Source organism: Hippocampus comes, unplaced genomic scaffold, assembly GCF_001891065.2.
Source record: "Hippocampus comes isolate QL1 unplaced genomic scaffold, H_comes_QL1_v1.1 scaffold45, whole genome shotgun sequence".
Classification (NCBI taxonomy): domain Eukaryota; kingdom Metazoa; phylum Chordata; class Actinopteri; order Syngnathiformes; family Syngnathidae; genus Hippocampus; species Hippocampus comes.
Window position 1 is genome coordinate 1,312,933 of NW_017805783.1, and position 18,326 is coordinate 1,331,258.

Here is an 18,326-nt window from a genome sequence, read left to right on the forward strand (position 1 = left end):
CAATAAGGCCCTTAGACGAAGATGCTTTAAAAATAACATGATACTCCACAGTTGGAGATCACCATGCACGCAGTCCGTTTGGCACAAGAGCCCGATACGCTGACTGTCATCAGCAGATTAGAAAAAGATACCCTGAAATCTCACTCAAGACATTACGTGGAACATGAAGCATAAGAAAAACGAGGACCTGAACCTTGTCCAGCAAGTACTTTAAAATGATAGATGATAGGTGTAGATGTCAGTGTGGATGGGTGTTTCTATGAGCTACGACTAATGATCATTCTAAGGTGTACTATCAGCCCTTGTCCAATGTCAGCTGGGATAGCCTGGAAGGATAAATGAAAACAATATATTGGGTTTTGATCATTTCAACTGCAAAACCATTATTACAGTTGCTCATTACAAAAGTTAAAATATAACATTTTTATATTATTCTTGCACATTGTGTGTAATATTTATTAAAATGTATAAAATGGGGGTGGGGGGTATAAACATGACCTTGCCAAAGCATTCAGTAAAACAAACAAAAAAACTTTACATAGTGTAACATACATTCTCTATATCTTGAAAAACAATAGTTCAACAAACAAGAATAACATATGAATTGGATACATAGCAACAGTTATCTCCAAAATTGGTGAGAAACACAGTCCAAGGTCAGGTTATTCTTGCTAAAAATAGTTGACCATGGCCACCGGTACTCCACTTTGTGTGCTGTTATCGGTGGACACTTGGATCGAAAGTACATTAAAGGATAAGCATGTGTCAAAAAGTCTGGTGGGTCACACAGAGTTTAAACACTGAAAATCTCAAAACGATGTCATAAAACGGATCGCTGTGCTCCTCATGTAAGAAAACTCATAATGCATTTTCATAAAGCAATTAAAATAAATAATAGCACAGTGGGGTTTAAAAATAAGTAAGTCTACATGCACCGAAATCATGTTAGCCCTCACAGCACCAACCTATCCTCTCCTCCTTCTTGGATGACCTGACCGACAGATGCCTCATTCTGCACTCTTATGAAGCACTGTCTCTTGCATTCCATCAGCTGCTCCAAGTCTTGCCACATCTTCATCTGCTCCATGTTAGCACTATGGCTCTCCCTCACCAGCTTCTGTTTCTCACGTAACTTCTGTAGTCGATGTGGAAAAAGGATAAAATGGCATATTCATCTTTTCAAACATCTCACCTCATGTATCAATCGAACATAATTTTACCAAGAAATTCACTGAGTAAATGGCTCACCTTGCCAAGTAGCTCCTGCTCTGCAATGTTCTTCATGTACACTTCCCTACAAACAAGGGCACATTTCACATATAGGCCATAGCAAATTCAAGAGAGCTCACACACTGTTTTCAGTGCGGTTTCTCATATATCCTTAATCCATATTTTGGTTCCATCATGTGTGGTAAGAAATTTCTGATGCCTCTTTATGTGGAACGAAATAACGATGGGGCAGCAGCTCAACTGACTGTGATGTAAGAGGGGCTTCCACAGGGTATAAAAGGTTATTCATCTTGCAAGCAGCTGGTTGGCCTGACTCAATGGGCTCACCTGATGGCTTTTTTCCTCTCCTGGACATCAGAGGACACGTAGGCCTTCATCTCCTCAGCCGCCCGCTGTATTTGCATCTCAATGACCTGTGCAAGTCAGAGATGGGAGGCTCATGTTTACAGGCGGGACGTAGTTGAAGGGATGGGTCGGCACACACTTCATGAATCTGTCCCCTCTGTCACCCCCACACAGCCATTAAAACAATGGGATACATTTTTAACATGTTACAACATGTTTTTCCGAGCAAGCCTCGAAGGCGTCATAAATGTTGCACAGCCGTCTGGTTACGTTTAGTATACTTGCAAAAAAAAAAATCAGCAAACTAGTTTGCAAAAGCTAAAAAAAAAAACGTGCATGCATTTTCCCAAAAGAGCAATTTAAGTTGATTAAAATTGTTGCATGTTGATAATGTAATCAATTTGTGACAAATTAAGATGTAACTAACGATAAGGCATGGGTGTCCAGCTCCGAGCCTTGATGGCTACAATCCTGCCTGTTTTTGATATTTCCCTCCTTCAACACACCTGATTCAACTGATCAGCTCATCAGCAAGCTATGTAAGAGTTTGATGATGATGCTCCTGACCATTTGAATCGGGTGTGTGGCTGGGGGAAAACATCTAAAACATGCATGTTTTAGACGCAGGATAGTGGCCCTCGAGGACCGGAGTTTGACACCTGTGATTAACCTGTGACACCACAGATAATTTGAAGTGATTCGGACATTATTGACAGAAAACCACCCACAGATATTATTGGACTAAAGCCCTATCCAGCCCTGTGTGGAAAAAGTACTTGCCCCCTCAGCCTATTACAGTGGTTGGGCCACTCTCAGCAGCAACAATTGAAATCAAGTATTTTCCACAACCAGCAATGAGTCTTTCATATCGAAGGTCAAAATGCAAATCCTCTTGTCTGATCAAGGTGTCAAATTCACACCCAAAGAGTAAGCCCTGCCAGTTTGTCTTTAGCCACAGGTGCATCTAGGCAACTGGCAGGTAAACAATCTCTTGGGTAGAAGAATCTGTGGCTAAATACAAACTGTGGCAAGGTTTACTTTCTGGACCTGGATTTGACCCCTCTGTCAGACAGGAGCATTTGTCTTTTGGCCCTCAATATTTCAGTGGAGATATTATTGGTCCACTCTTCCTTGCAGAATTGCTTTGAATCAGCAAAACGGGAGGATTTTTGAGCATGGACCGACTTTTTAAAGTCCATGCCACATCATTTCAATCAGATTCTAGTCCGGCCTTTGACTAGGCCATACACAAAACCTTCATTATATGTTTTTAAAACCATTAAGAAGTTGACTTGCTAATGTGTTTTGGATTGTAGCCCTGCTACAGAATCTAAGTGTGCTTCAGCTTGAGGGCACAAATCGATAGCCGAACAACCTCTCTCAGGATTTTCCGGAAAAGAGCAGAATTCATAGTTACATCAATCATAGCAAGTCGTCCAGGTCCTGAATTATTAGAGCAGTCCAAGAAAATCACACTACCATGATGCCCGATTGTAGGTATGATGATCTTTTTCGGAACTGCTGTGCTTCGTCTGCTGTAATGAGATACGGACCTTCCAAAAAGTTCAACTTTTGTTTGGCAGTGCATAGAATATTCTCCCAAGTCTTGGGACTTATTCAGGTGCCCCCCCCCCCCAAAAAGACAAGTCTTTATGCATTTTTGGAAGAACTCTGCCTGGATGACATTTTTGCACAGTTTTAGTGCTGAGTTGTTTTTAGATGATGTCCTGAGTTTCAGTGTGACCTCCTGGATGAGTCGGTGCTGTGCTGTTGGAGTAATTTCTGTAGGTTAGCCACTCGTGAGAGGATTCACCACTATTCTATGTTTTCCCAATGAGTGGATAACAACTTCCTAAAGCTTTAGGAATGGCTTTTTAACCCTTTCCAGATTGATAGAGATCAATGGCAATTTCTCATTTCTCTAGTCTGGAATTTCTTTGAACCGTGGCATTTTTGTTGAAACTTGTTGTGATCTTTTGGTCAACTTCATTTTGCCAGACAGGTTCTCTTCAAGTTACTTTTTGATTAAACAGGTCTGGTGGAAATCTGGTCTGGTTGTGGCCAGCGAAAATGAACTCAACTTTCTTGAAATTTTGATTCACCTCAGTAATTCACAATTTAATGGGGGGTGGGGGGGTGTTCAAACAGGGCCAGGTGGCTTTGAATATTTTTTTTCCTTTAATAAATAAAAATCACCATTTAAAAACAACCTTGTATTTTTACCTGGGTTATCATTGTCTGATATTTGCATTTGTTTGATAATCTTAAACATTAAAGTAGGGAAAATGTCAATACAGGTATTTGAGAAGAGGGAAAATGACCTTTTCACTGCATTGTATGTTTAAAGGTCAAAACTATAATGCGTGAGGCTACTACTGCTGACTTTTTTTTTTCCATTTGTGGGGAAACAAGAGTGTGAATTATCACTGATGCTATGGCTAATACAGCACTACTGTATTGTTACCTACAGTATGTTTGCTTTGATACCAACAGCAAACCCACTCCTCAGAATCTGCTCAAAATTTGGGTTCACAGCTTTGCAGAGGTGTCAAATTCAGGTCCAGAAAGTAAAAATCATGCCACAGTTTGTCTCTAGCCACAGGTACTTCTACGCAAATGGCAAGTAAACGACATCCAACTGCTGGTTCAGTAGAAGCATCTCTGGCTAAAGCCAAACTGTGGTAAGGTTTTTACTTTCTCGACCTGGATTTGACACCTATGCAGTTTTACACATTTTTTCACACTACAATATAAAGAACACACGTGCTTTGCTCATATGACCTATCTATAAAAAGGAATCAAAGTTGTGAGTACATAAAATATATGTTTTGAAATGTGTAGTAACTAAATGGCCTTTTTTGATGTTCACATTTTCTTGTTCGTATTATATTTCAATACGTTAAATATTCACAATGAGGGATAAGAGCACATCGATGATGGTGTAGCGGTGCATTGGCCTGACTTTGGTGCAGGCAGTGGGTTCAGTTCCCCCTCAGTGACGACGTGTCTGTCCCTATGTGCCCTGTGACTAACTAGTGACCAGTCCAAGGTGTAGTCCGCCCTTCACCCGTAGTCCGCTACAACATGGGTGTCAAAATTAAGGCCCGGGGGCAAGATCTGGCCCGTCACGTCATTTTATGTGGCCCGCGAAAGCACATTAAACATGTCAACTTCCATGATGCTTGCTAAAATCTGTATCAAAATCTCAAATTCTCATGTGTAATAAATGAGATATTGTAAGCATTTTCTTGTTACCGAACCCATCATTGCAGTAACTTCAACAATAATTGAATAAACCGCTTTTCTTGACTTCTTTATATGGTTTCGCAGTCACAACGGCCCTCCAAGGGAAACGGTCTCTACAATGTGGCCCGCGACAAAAATGAGTTTGACACCCGTGCGCTAGGATAAGCTTCAACTCAGCTGCTACCCTGAAAAGGTAATGTGGTATGGAAAAAGGATGGATGGATAAAAACACTTGTTTACATTAAAGCTCAGAACACATTTTTTGGACAGACTATGTACTACTACGATTTGCATTTTTGACGTACATTTATTCTAAACTGTATATTTGGGAATGATTAATCCTACTCATGTTTTAGGGTTTTTGGCAGGCTTGAGAGGACTTCCAAATACTTCAGCGGCACTCATAAGTACAGGAATGACTAGATTAGTGTTTGATTCAAAACATGTCAGAAAATAAGCCAAAAATGTGGATCAGTTTTCCTAAACCCGAGTCGATGTCCATGAATGTCCTCTTTTGCCGAAAACACAAATACAATTTGTCATTCATGGGGGTCTGATGAAATTGGAAAGTATAAACAACTGAGATGCTGAAATTAGATGATTTGGACTTTTTAAAATAACATGAAAAATGAGGAACAATGTTATCCTTAAGTTTTGTGTTCATTATTGCCATCGGACATTTAATTATGCACCGTATGCCTGCTTATGTTTTGCCGTCATAATGTTTGAAGTCAACCGCTGCTTGACAGTTTGGTTATTTAGTTCTTTTGGCAACTATGGAGTGGAGCAGTTTAATGCAAAAGAATCATTTGCTAATAACAGCCGGTTTACTGTGAACCATTTCGCTATGCCTTTGCCAAGTGGGGTCACTCAGAGGGGCAGACGTTGTAGAAAAAGGCATCAAATGTCCTGCGGCAAGAATTGTTCATGTCTACATTTGCAATGTTTGACTCGGTTTCAGCCTTATGTGGCTGCCTGCTCCTTATTCTTGCCTCAGACTTGCAGTTGATGGAATGATATCTGTTTTCCTCCTGTGCTGTCTCCTCTCTCAATGCTTTCACCTCCTGTGAAGAATCGAAACATTATTTGCAATACTCTAAGACAAATCGGGAATTTCACTGAAATAGAAAAAAAAAAATTTGATTAAACAATTACAAACTATTATGTAGGATATCACATCCAGCAAAGAAACGCGAGTATGAGGTCTGAACAAAGAAAAAACTAAAATGCCTCTACTTTTACGTATAGTAGAACAGAAACTATACATACCTGTTCCAATCTAGATCTGTTGCTCTCCAGACCGGCAGCACAACTTTCATACTGGGATTTCTTTTCTTCATACTCCTGATTTAACACCTGGTATGATATTGGAGCAGGAGGGCAATATTGCACCCACAAAAGAAAGATCGCTTTTCTGCACCAATTCATAGCGAGACACCAATTTCAACAGTGTGCAATAATAGCAACACTCAAAACACAGAGTCACTTTGAGCAATTTAACCAACAAAGGCCTCTTACAAAGTCTATTTTTGTCCTTCGGTTGCAGTGTTTCATGGGTGAACCTTAGCCACTGAAGAGGAAGATGGAACACATGTAGGAAAATTTAATCCTCCGCCTTTAGCGCAGCAATGTGGGGGGCATTCCCATCAAGCATTTTATTTCTGGAGCATGTAAATGATTGTTAAAATACCCTGTCGTGATAATAAACGATACACAAGTCCAACAGAAATCAGTAGTACATTAATAATTTCAGCTATTTGATTTCAAATTGAATTGAATGCATTTATGGCTCATCACAGTGGCTTCCTTGGCGTTAAATAGTTACCCGTATTTCACATGCCATTTACCATCCTGTGTTGTACCTAATTTACGATACTTATAAGTCAAGTCGCATGTAATATTTTTCATTTTTAAAGAGATTCTACAATAGTGTTTTTTTTTTTTTTGAAAAGGTCTCAATCAAAACACGAATGAAGAATTATATCATACAGTTACATTATAAACGGTTATGCTCACCTGACACTGCTGCCTCAGTGACCTCAGCTCTTTGATAATGGGAGCAAGAGCTGACTTCTTCTCCACTATCACTGAATTCAACTGCTTCACCTTATGAAAACAAAGACGGTCACAATGACATGTTTTTTTTCTCCTCTTTAAATACATTTTATAGATAGTAAATATATAGCTTATAGGCTCCAGCATGGCCACGACCCCGATAAGGATAGCAGTTTGGATAATGGATGGATATTATTTACAATTACAGTCAAACCGTGGTCAAAAGCAAAGAATATTTTTTGTAAATGCTATATTTACATGTATGCACGATGCAAACAGGAATATCATAGGAAAATGTAGCAGTAAACTTCAAGGAAACATTCCATCAGAAATGCGTGAAGGTTCAATCTTTTACATTTATATACGACTGGATTTTTTTTTTCCATATTAGAAATATCATTTGTCTAACTTAATTTAAGTATCGAGAGACACACCTGGCTTTTGAGACTCATGTTACGGTGAACACGCAATTACAATATGATGAATCAAAAATAAAATAGCAACCTCTCAACAAATGGATCACTGATTTGGCCTGATTAAACTGATTAAGACATGCGATCCACGCTTCATCAATAAACTCACAGGCAGACACACACACACACACACACACACACACACACACACACACACACACACACACACACACACCACAAATGTACTATGTAGTATTAATTAAAAGATCAACATCTTTCGTCATCAATACATTAGAATTATAAAAACTGATAGCAGATATCCCGATGATGCCATGATCGACTAATGTTACCATTTCAGACATGTCATCGAGAGTGCGGCCCTTCTTTTCATCTAGCTCGCTTTTGATGGCTGACACTCTCTCTAATTCCTCCTGAGTATTGCTGTAGCCAGAGATACCCTTCTCAGCTTCCACAGTTTGCTTCAAAAACACAAGGGAGAGAAATGTGCCAAGTTAATGACAAAACAAGGCAGCAAAAGCAGAAACTGCAGAATTTACTATTGTGCTAAGTATCTTAACTATGAAATGGCATGATTTTCTTTATTCCATTACCATTTATTCAGAATCAATTTGACCTGAGAATAAGCATTGAGGGCAGCAGAAAAAACACATGGATAGTGCACAGACCTCATGGATTTAAATATAACATTCAACCTCGATAAAATGAATGGAGAAGTCATTTTTTTCCAGACGTGCTCCTTGTTGGGGGTGAAAAAAATCCCCCTGAAGGGCACAGGTGTCAAACTCAAGACCTGCCACATCACAGATTGTATGTGGCCTGCAAAAGCAAATCATGTGAACCCCAATTCACGACCGCTGCTAAAATATACCAACATTTTAAATTGGCCACGCCTTGGTGGAGGTCTGCTTTCTAATGAATGAAATTACACATTTTCCATTGTTTTTCCTCCAGTCACCTACTGCATTTTGCAAATGTTAGTCGATATGTGCACAGTTTAACATGGGTTTAAAAAGTAATTGTACAGGAGGCATGAAAACATCAAAGTTGACGGAGGTCATAAATGGGTCTCTGGAATACCTGGCCGCTGATCAAATGTGATATTAGATAAGAGTAAAACCTCAGTTCTCATGATTAATGCGTTACAAAAAGACTGACTGAGACCAAATTGTACAAAACCGGAAACAATATTTTTTCGAACATTTTTTTTGCACACGAAATATCCTGACAGCTCATGTCCCATATTTAAAACAGGGTTTGGTCACCATGGAAAATTTGCGACAGCACTGAAAGTAAAATGAAGTTTGATCTGATGGAATAAGAAGCATTGGTGGAAGAGGGAAACAAACATGACTAAATCGATGGGTCCTATAATTTTCAGGAAGCAGTGACTACATAAAAGGCCTGCTTTCTTTGATTGAACTCGCTGAATGCGTGGCAATTGGATGTGCTGGTATGTGCCTATGTTGCGCAACATTGCGTCGAAAACTAGGCACAGTCTACTCTAAAAACGACGCCGGGAGAGGCGAGCACCAATTGTCATACGCTGAGATGACACAGACGCACAGAAACACGGAGTGGAAAGTTAGTAGATCAGCGTCCACATCCGCTTGCATGCGCCCATTTTTGCACATGCAAATCTGAAGCAAATCAGGCCCAATGCCACCTGTAAGGAGAGAAAAGTGTCCTTCTGTAGAGTAAGAGAGCTACTAACTCGTCACATACAAAAGGATGAGACTGAAAACCGTCTGCGTAACAACTGCCCCTGAGAGATGCAGAAAGAGCAGGGGCAGCAGATGCAGCTGTCAAAAATAGCGGCTCTGCATGGCTTCTTTCAGACAGCCTATCAACAAGTCAGGCGCTGGGACCACAAAGAGGTGTGAAGCAATTTCCAGGAAGCTTCCAGCACACCAGTGTTAACGTGGCCAGTGTGAATGGCAAATGCAAACGGAGCATTTGGAGCGAGGCAGCCAATGTGAAGCACAGGGGGTACAGTTTGGTGTTGAATGCCTTGCTCATGGGCAATTGGGCTATTGTGGCAAGGGAAAGAGCAGTTCCTGCACTGGTCCATTCACATTTTCCCCAATGCCTTTCCCCTAAGGCTGTGTGCAAAACTGGCTACTAGTTCGTAGCAAAATAGGCTGTCGGAGGACAACAGCCCTAGTTGATGTTCATGTGCAATGCTATGCGAAAAATGATGGAAGTCATAAAAACATGTCGCTTGGGTTTTTTTTCTCCTCGAGAGATCATCTGTAGTTACCAGTTTCTCTTGGACAGCCTCATGCCTTTGCTTGAGAATCTCCTCCGTCCGTTGTAGAACTCCATACTCGGCCTTCAGCTCTGCGATTTCTTGACGTTTCTTCTTGTATACTGTACCCTTGCTTCGCAGTTTCACCACCAAACGTTTCAGCTATGTGAGAACAAAAGACAATTCAGGTCAACGTTGGGGTCACATTGTTTGATTTTGATTTGGTTTGATATACATCAACAAAATATTTTTCTGTGAATCAATCTTTTTGTTGGAAATTATTCAAGAAAGTCTCAAAATTGGTTCCAAAGTTTTGAAATATATTCAAATGTTCATTTGATTGTATTTTTCTCCTTTATCCCCATGCCCAATTTTATCACACAACTCTTGACTACAGGTACACAAAATCATTGTAGAATTCTAAAGGATCCTGCTAACTTCTCGCGTAACGTTTGCGTTTCAGTGCCTCAATAAAGGTCAGGAGAGGAAAGGCTTTCGAAAACAGCAGACGGGGGGGTCTGGGGCCCGTGCCCTGATCTGGCATGGTCACTCGATCTGTTCAGCCAAGCTACGTCCAGCAAATAGCTCCATCTGGCAGAATCTCCCCTGCAAGTGGATGTGGGGCTGGGCCCCACCCTGAGTGTCGGTCTGTCTGCCTACTGGGACACAGTGAGGCTCCTCCACAATGAAGAGCAGCTATAAATGAACAAGGACACGGGAGAACAGTCCCAGAAAACACAGAATGTGCCTCATGTCCTTTGGGGACCCGAGAAGCTTCATGTAAGAGAGTGGGTGGAGGGACGGTTCAAAGAGTATATTCTGTGTGTATTTTAGGACATCAAGGGCAGTCGTGGCTGACAGAGGACTTAACAGAGCAGAATCATACTCCATAGTGTTTGTTCTTAACAGTATGTTCCCGAAAGGAATCCTGTTACCAAACAAGCAGCTCACCCATAACACACATGCTCACTCTAAAATAAGGTATACAAATGTACAGAAGTACATATATGAGCCACGAAGCAGCAACACAGAGAGCAGGACATGTTCCAAACACAAAATGGTGATCACCTCATAACTACACCACTATATTTAAGCAGTGTGATGTGCTCAGTTGATAAACTTTACAGGTTATCGTCTATCCAGTGCTGACCAGATGCAGTCGCCTTGCTACAGTTGATGGGTGGCAGGTGTTGACGCAACCAGCAGAATGGAAAAATACCGCTGATAAAGTGATCATCTCCACTGTGGCTGGTGGGCCCAACTATGGAGGAGGCTGCTAAGCAGCGCTGGATTGTCCAGCGGACCAAAGGGCCCTCTTTGTTACTACAACTGATTGCTTATCAACACTTTAGACATAAAAGGAAGAAGGTTACAAAGGACTCGTGCATACTTGAAAATGAGGACACTAGCCAATTAGTGCATGTTTATATTTTCCCCCGATGTTGTGCATGCGTAACTGAATTTTTTCCTCTCTGAGAGTAAAATAAATGATAATAACAATAGAATATTAGTTCATTTTGTCACAAAGACATTTTCTCCACTGGATTGTTCAACTCATTGCTTTCTGAGAACAATAGAGGATAAATCTGCTGGGAGTCATTTTACAGTGACATTGTCAGAAGCAAAAGACAGGAGCGGGCGGCCCGGTAGTCCAGTGCTTAGCACGTCGACTTCACAGTGCAGAGGTTCAATTCCAGCTCCAGCCTCCCTGTGTGGAGTTTGCATGTTCTCCCCGGGCCTGCGTGGGTTTTCTCCGGGTACTCCGGTTTACTCCCACATTCCAAAAACATGCACGGCAGGCTGATTGAACACTCTAAAATTGTGTGAGTGTGGGCAAGGATGGTTGTTCGTCTCTGTGTGCCCTGCGATTGGCTGGCAATCTATTCAGGGTGTCTCCCGCCTACTGCCCGAAGACAGCTGGGATAGGCTCAAGCATCCCCCGCGACCCAAGTGAGGGTAGAGCGGTTTGGAAAATGAATGAATGAAAAAAAAAAGACAGGAGCTACTTCCAAAACTTCTGATTTGTTCCAATATGAGTGATGAAATATGTGCGAAAATGCAAAAATGCATACGTAGTTGAGGGCAAGGTGAGGTGTCTGTGAACTGATGCCTGATGCTACATTTAAATGTTTGTGAAGCGCATTTAATCAGAGAAAATAATAAAATAAAAATCATCTTCTTCTGCCACAGTAGCAGGTTGGAGAGGTCAAGAATCAGACTAGTGTAGTATAATGTGTACAATCAAAAAGTACTGACAGCATCTTCTCAGCCACGACTGCAGGCAAGGATTTGGGAAAAAAACAAACAAAAAAAAAAAACAAACAAAAAAAACACACAAAATGAAAATTCTATTTTCTTGAAGCCCCTGTTTGTCACGGACCCTGAGAACAGCCTTCACTTTTCTTCTCCTGACTACTCTCCTGCTTACAGCAACAGAGAAGATCAGGAAATAGTCGTTGCAATTTTAGACTCATCAAACAGGCAGTAACATTGTCCGCTACATTTTGGCTGCAGCACCGTTTTCATCTGTTGGTGGCTCTCTGGTAATAAACAACGTTAAAAATAGAGTTGATAGATCTGTCAAAGCTGTCACGGAGTAAAACCCCGTTATTTTAGGCTGAATAATAGCCAGTTCCCTTAACCAAAGTACCGCTGTGATTGGGGTCCACTTGCTGACCACCATACCATGATGTGTGTGTGTGTGTGATGCTGAGAACAATTTGGCTTTACGTTGTGGATGTGTCAAATTATGCCGTACCTTCCATTCGGTAAGCTTACAGAATGAATAGACAAAAGACAGAGATTCCGTCCTCAGATTTTAGTTTCCCTGTCCATAATCCAGGAGTACTCACCAAGAGGACATCCCGGCATGTTTGGAAGTCACTTGTCGTGCGCTTAAATGAGGACAAATTTTATAGGCCTCCAAGTCTATTTAAAGTGTTCAGTTGATTTAAGTGAGTCGCATAAAAGATTTAGGGAAAAGGTGACTTCCAGGCATTTTGGTCAGTCCAAGTTTCTTGTGCTGGTTCTTCTCAGTTGGATTCTATTAATAGATCTTTATGGGAACGTGGGGGGGAATGGGGAAAAGGGATGAGTCCTGTTAAGACAGTGAGGCATCCATGTTTGGATTGGACCAGAAATAGCATTTTGTGTTTTCTGTGGTCGAATATACACAAGTACATTAAAATGAGTAATGTTATCAGAATACTTTATCTTGGCCACTGCTTATGGAACTCTTCTCAAGTTTGTCCATTAAAAAAAGAAATATTATTCATATTTTTAAGTAAATGAGTGGACTAATTTGTGGCTGCTGAAGACACATGCAGAAGAAGTGTACCTCGTCACCCCGGACGATCTCTTCCCCGTTGGAGGCCAGTGCCTGGCTGGCCCTATGTTTCAGCTCTCGCTCTGCAGCTGCTAACTCCTCCCTCGCTTCCTGCAGCTCTTCGGCTTTTGCTTCCTTCTTACGGATGATAATGGAGGCCTGCCAGAGTCAGATTACAATGGACATCAAAGCAAATGTGCAGCTTTTGAGGGAATCTTTAAAACAAGAGAAAATGACATCTGGTCATCGTTAAATGGTTGAGGGATTTTCTCTGAATCTTAATTTTTTATGTAAGCTAAAATGTTTTGGAGAAATCGGTTTCACACTTTTAAACAAGTCATGCATGACTGTGCCCCAGTGCATAAACTGAAGCCCTGTGGATATGCTTGGCGTGGAGGAACTTGAGATCGCAAACTTCAACAGAGATTGTGAGCCAGGTCCTGTAGTTCAAGTGAGTGACAAAAATCGGACCTCACAAAAGTTATTCTGCATGCAAGGGGCAAAAAACAAACAAACCTCATATGCTTATTCCATACAGTGCATATTAAATGAAAGGAAACATGCAGTACTTGGCATTCATTATATGGGCAAAGACCAACTAGAAAGGACCGGGGCTGAACCTGGAAGGTTTTGGGCTACACTAAAGTTAAACTGCACATTTAAATGAATGTACAACCCTAAAACATGAAGACTGCAGCTTCAAAACTGGCATTCACATATTTGGCATTACACATTAACTCATTCAGTACCAGCCAATTCTGAAAAGACGTTTAAAACGTCTTTGGAAGTGAATGAGTTAAGAGTCTAGCCAACCAGAATCAGTACAATCATAATACAAAAGAGTCAAAAGATACCAGAAAGCAAATCAAATCAAAAACCAATCACCTGCTGCCTGTACAGGGTGAGTTTGTCATCTATAGGGTCGCTTCTCATCATCTTCTTCTCAATCAGCTGATTTATCTGAGAGTCAACCTCTTTAATCTGCAAAACCCAAAAAGTAACTTCAAAAATAAGTGATGCAAAGGTAAGAGAATACAGACTTTAAAGTGGCATCCTGCGCTTCACCTTTTGACCCAGCTCGAGGAGATCACCGTGACCCATGGCGGGCTCAGATGCCACTTTCTGAAGGTACTGAACCGTACGCCTGAGCACCTCCAACTCTTTGGGGAGTTTCTCAGAGACCATGTACGAGTTGATCTTGATCTCCTCTTCGAGCCTTTTCATTAAGTCTGGGGGAGGCATTGCTTAATACATTTGGAAAATGATTGCATTTCAAACAGAAAATGTCTAAAATTGACAAGTAGCGACTCCCTTGGCACCGCACTCACACAACAAATATTGTGATGATTCGAACAAACAGAACAAGACATTTCGACACCAGATCGTCTTAATAGCAAATCTCTGAATCAGAGAGCAAAACTTACTATCTGGACTGGCATCAGCTGCAGCCTGTCGCATGTCTTTTAACTGTTGCTGCAACCTCTGCAGTCTCTGCTCTGCCTGAAACAGCTAAACACAAGTGGCTAATTATTAGTACCGGCGAATGACGAAATTGCACGAGTAAACTCTTATACAAAGTTTGTTATAAATTACCCTTCCTGTGTGATTTAAAGAATGTGTGCTCCAGGTTCAAGCACAAACAAATGAAGTAAACAGTGCTGTTTTTTTTTTTTTTTTTTGTATAGGCCCCTTTTAATTGGTTTTGGCCATGCCTCTTGATATGAGTGTGAAAGGAGTCATCACAATTAGTATAAGCATGGGTCGCATCTTACAGTGGTTATGTTAAAACAAAGGCTGCTTGGTTATAAAATCAAACAAATTGACGCTGTGGACAGAATTCCGATCTGTTTCACTGGCTAGATCCTGTGCTTCAGTACAGTACATCCAGGCTAGATCTTATGCTTCAGTACATCCCCTTGCCTTTGAATATAGGATATTAATATGAATATAGGCATTTAGGCTACTTGTTGGATCAATACTACTCATAGGAAGGTAACAATCCCTCCATGTCAATTATGTTCTTTTAAAGTGAGTGCCTGCGAAATGATTTTAATGAAGCAGTTTTGTAACCATACTAAGAAAAAAAAAATTGTAGGAAAGTTTATGTAAGGCTACATGCTGCTCTAGACTTTATATCGAAAATATTGACAACACGCCTGCCCAACTCTACAACTGTTTAAAAATTACCTCTTGTGAATAATAGTCAACTCTATGTTTGATGCCGCCTCTGTGTCTCCTTTAGTCATTTTAGACTCATTACTCACAAACATTCTAGTTGTAGGATTATATGTACTCTTCAGACACACCCATTGGCCACAAAATGAAGCACACCTATCCATCCATTTTCTAATCCGTTTATCCTCACAGGGGTCGTGGGGCGTGCTGGAGCCTATCTCCGCTGTCTTCGGGCAGTAGGCGGGGGACACCCCGAACTGGTTGCCAGCCAATTGCAGGGCACACATAGACGGACAACCATCTGCGCTCACAGTCACACCTAGGGACAATTTAAAGTCTTGCATGTTTTTGGAATGAGGGAGGAAACTGGAGTATCGGGAGAAAACCCATGCAGGCATGGGGAGAACATGCAAACTGCACACGCAAGAAGGCTGAAATCAAACCCTGCACCACTGCACTGTGAGGTGGACGTACTAACCAGAAGACACTGTGCCACTATTAACCACAGTGACATCTTTAAAAAAAAAATCGGCCTTTCCAAAGTTTTGACACTTGATTTAACATGAACACACTTCTGACACTTTAACATTACGTTTTCTATTGTGTTTGAGTTTGCGCATTTACAAAACTTCACCATAATATCGAGGAACATTTGACAATTGAATAATTTTGTTTCAAGACAAAAAGAAAAAAGGTTAAAATGTCGTTTCGTTGGACAGTGACAACTCTATCAAACAACATAAGGGGCCAAGTATTGTAATCACCAACCTCTTCTCTCAAGATGTAGTGCAGTACATCACTGCAACCTACAACCACGATACAATAACATAACATGTATGTTTTTGTTTAGAAATGAATACCTCTCTGACAGCATTATTTTTATAAATATGTTTTTCTGTTACAACAAAAATGAAGTGTGACGTGAGTGTTAGCTGTTATAATGTAAGTCTCCATAAGAAAAATTACATTTATTTTGTACAAGTTACACGAAAAATAAAGCAAATGCAGAAGATCACCCCATTAATTGATGCATGATTTAAAGGTGACAAATCGATGATGAAAACACAGCATTGACAAAGTTTTACTTGGTTCTTTTGTTCTTGTTTCTGGTGTGCCAAATGCTCTTCTCTCTTCTTCTCAATTCTCAGTTGTCTGGCCTGCTCCAGCATCTGTTGATGGTTGGACACTGACTCCACCTTGTGGAGGGACAAGTTCACACTGTTATGATTGTACATGAAATCGAGGTGGATCGCGCCTTCCATATATAACCGTGCAACGTAGACAGAGTCAGATTTCACCTTTTGGAACGACTTGGGTGTCTGATCAACAGCCCATTACTTTGCTGGCTTGTCAAAACAACTTAACAAGCTGTCACATCCCGCTTAAGTCTACTAAAGAAGCTGCTAATATACAACAAGGGTTGTGTTTTCATTCCTCTGTGAATCCTAAAACCCTCGGAGCATTACAAGAACAAACCACCCCTAGGGGGGAGTTGACTCACCCTCTTCTTCAACCTTTCCACACGTTTAATTAGTGGACCTTTCTCCTCCTCCATTGCACTAATGTCCTGTTGCAAAACAACACAAATAATGTTTTTCAAAAGTTCAACTGGGATAGTGTTATTTTCATAAAGCTAAAACGGTTTTAGCTTTATATAAATCAGGTTTTAGTAAAACCTGATTTATTTCCCTCATATCTTATGTTGAAAATAAAGTTATAATACAATTTCTATTCACAGATTAAATTTGATTTCAAAAATATATATATTTACCCTTCTGATTTCTGCTGTGGAAAACCCTGATGTCCTGAGCTGCTCACATTCCTTATGATTGGTCTTAAATCCTTCCACCAGTTCTTCATACTAGGAAAGTACATGTAATGTTTGCATTAGCTCATTTGTTCTTGACTGAATCACTGGCCTCATACATAAGCGAAGTGAGCTTTATCCATCCATCCACTCATTTTCAACATCGCTTATCCTGAACAGATCGCGGATGGTGCTGGAGTGGAGCCTATCCCATCTGACTTTGGGCGGAAGGGAGACTACACCCTGAACTGGGCGTCAATCTCTGGGCACATGTAGAGCCAAACAACCATTTACACCCACATCGTCACTGTCAGTCGAGTGTACTACAGGTAATACACCTTCGGCGACTCTGAAGTGAGTTTAAGTTTATGAAAACCTGGTGATATGTGTCATTGATGACGTCATCCGCCAGGAACTCTGCAGGAACATCAATTTTAACAAGAAAACGAGCCAAGTAAGCTCGTTTCTTTAGCTCTGGGACCCTCTGCAGAAGCCAGTGCAGGATGGGATGGACAGCAGGTTTGCTCCCAACCACAAGACCTTGCCTGAAGCTGCTCCTGAGGTGAAACACTGAGTCAGAAAATTCCCCACACAGACACAAGAGTGCTTAAATATCAGTTGTTTGATTTCACCGTAAACAACAACCTACAGCTCAGACTGGTTGCCAGGTGGTTTGTATTTCAGCATTCCAAGAAGAGCACACATTCTCTTCGCAGTTTGTTCGGGCATTTCCTCGCGAATATCAATAGCTTGCTGAAAATAAAATTGATGTATTAATTGCAAACTGGTAGAGCATGACAAAAGTTTTCGGAGTCGAACATCAAGTTGGCTAACAAACTGTATATTGCTTACCTTTGGGTCTACTTCAGCTAAAACGTCATTTAGAATCTGAAGCAGCTGCATCGGTTCAAGGGAGTCAAACGTGATTAAATTGAAGTTTTTCTTAAACGGATCTTTGTTCAGTTGTTCGACAATAAATTTTAGTTGCTCGCTCATTTTTCCGAGATTCTTAGGTGCTTTATACAATCACTAGAAATCTCTCCTCGATTTATGGCTCAGAATTGGGCTAACCTGGGCTAGCATATAACGTCAGCCCGTGCGTCCGCCTCGAAAGACTAATGGCGCATTTAAAGATCCTAAATGCGTAGGAACTTCTGATTTTATACTTCCTCAGCTACCTTTGCTGAATGAATTTATCCCCTTTGTCCTGACTGACCTCTTTCATGAATGACGCCGTCCGTTAAAAGTACACTGTCCTTCCTTTAGAACGTGTTTCTGCATTCCAAAACACGGGCTCCTCATCTGTTCCCCGAACACACTAATAAACTCGTTAAAATTAGTATATGACATAACAAGTGCTATGGAAATTATATACCTCTACAGTGTGTACAAGGGCACATGGTGTACAATATTCACAAAATCAGATACGCAAACGAATAGGCGCTTGTGACCTTTTCCAACTTG

The 18,326-nt window shown here is 40.9% G+C and overlaps 1 protein-coding gene across 1 annotated transcript; it reads right to left on the bottom strand.

Annotated features, from left to right (window-relative positions):
• Positions 1-352: 352 nt before the first annotated feature.
• ift81 (intraflagellar transport 81 homolog) lies at positions 353-18,206 on the bottom strand. The gene is made up of 18 exons (XM_019885124.1): positions 17,715-18,206; positions 17,512-17,615; positions 17,239-17,419; positions 16,827-16,916; positions 16,557-16,622; positions 16,141-16,251; positions 14,305-14,389; positions 13,946-14,109; positions 13,766-13,861; positions 12,893-13,039; positions 9,568-9,717; positions 7,640-7,768; positions 6,838-6,927; positions 6,091-6,177; positions 5,814-5,885; positions 1,558-1,643; positions 1,249-1,294; positions 353-1,135 (listed from the first exon to the last, which is right to left on the bottom strand). Exons 1-18 carry the CDS (start codon positions 17,856-17,858, stop codon positions 953-955), a joined length of 2,031 nt encoding a protein of 676 aa, XP_019740683.1. The 5' UTR covers positions 17,859-18,206; the 3' UTR covers positions 353-952.
• Between the last annotated feature and the right edge of the window lie 120 nt (positions 18,207-18,326).

What these genes read in the sequence shown, in the direction of transcription:
- ift81 (XM_019885124.1), bottom strand. Translation starts at nt 17,858, where the DNA reads ATGAGCGAGCAACTAAAATTTATTGTCGAACAACTGAACAAAGATCCG. An exon ending in CCTGGCAACCAGTCTGAGCT is followed by an intron (nt 17,420 to 17,511) that starts GTAGGTTGTTGT and finishes GTTTCACCTCAG; the next exon opens with GAGCAGCTTCAGGCAAGGTC. An exon ending in TCAATGACACATATCACCAG is followed by an intron (nt 16,917 to 17,238) that starts GTTTTCATAAAC and finishes GTACTTTCCTAG; the next exon opens with TATGAAGAACTGGTGGAAGG.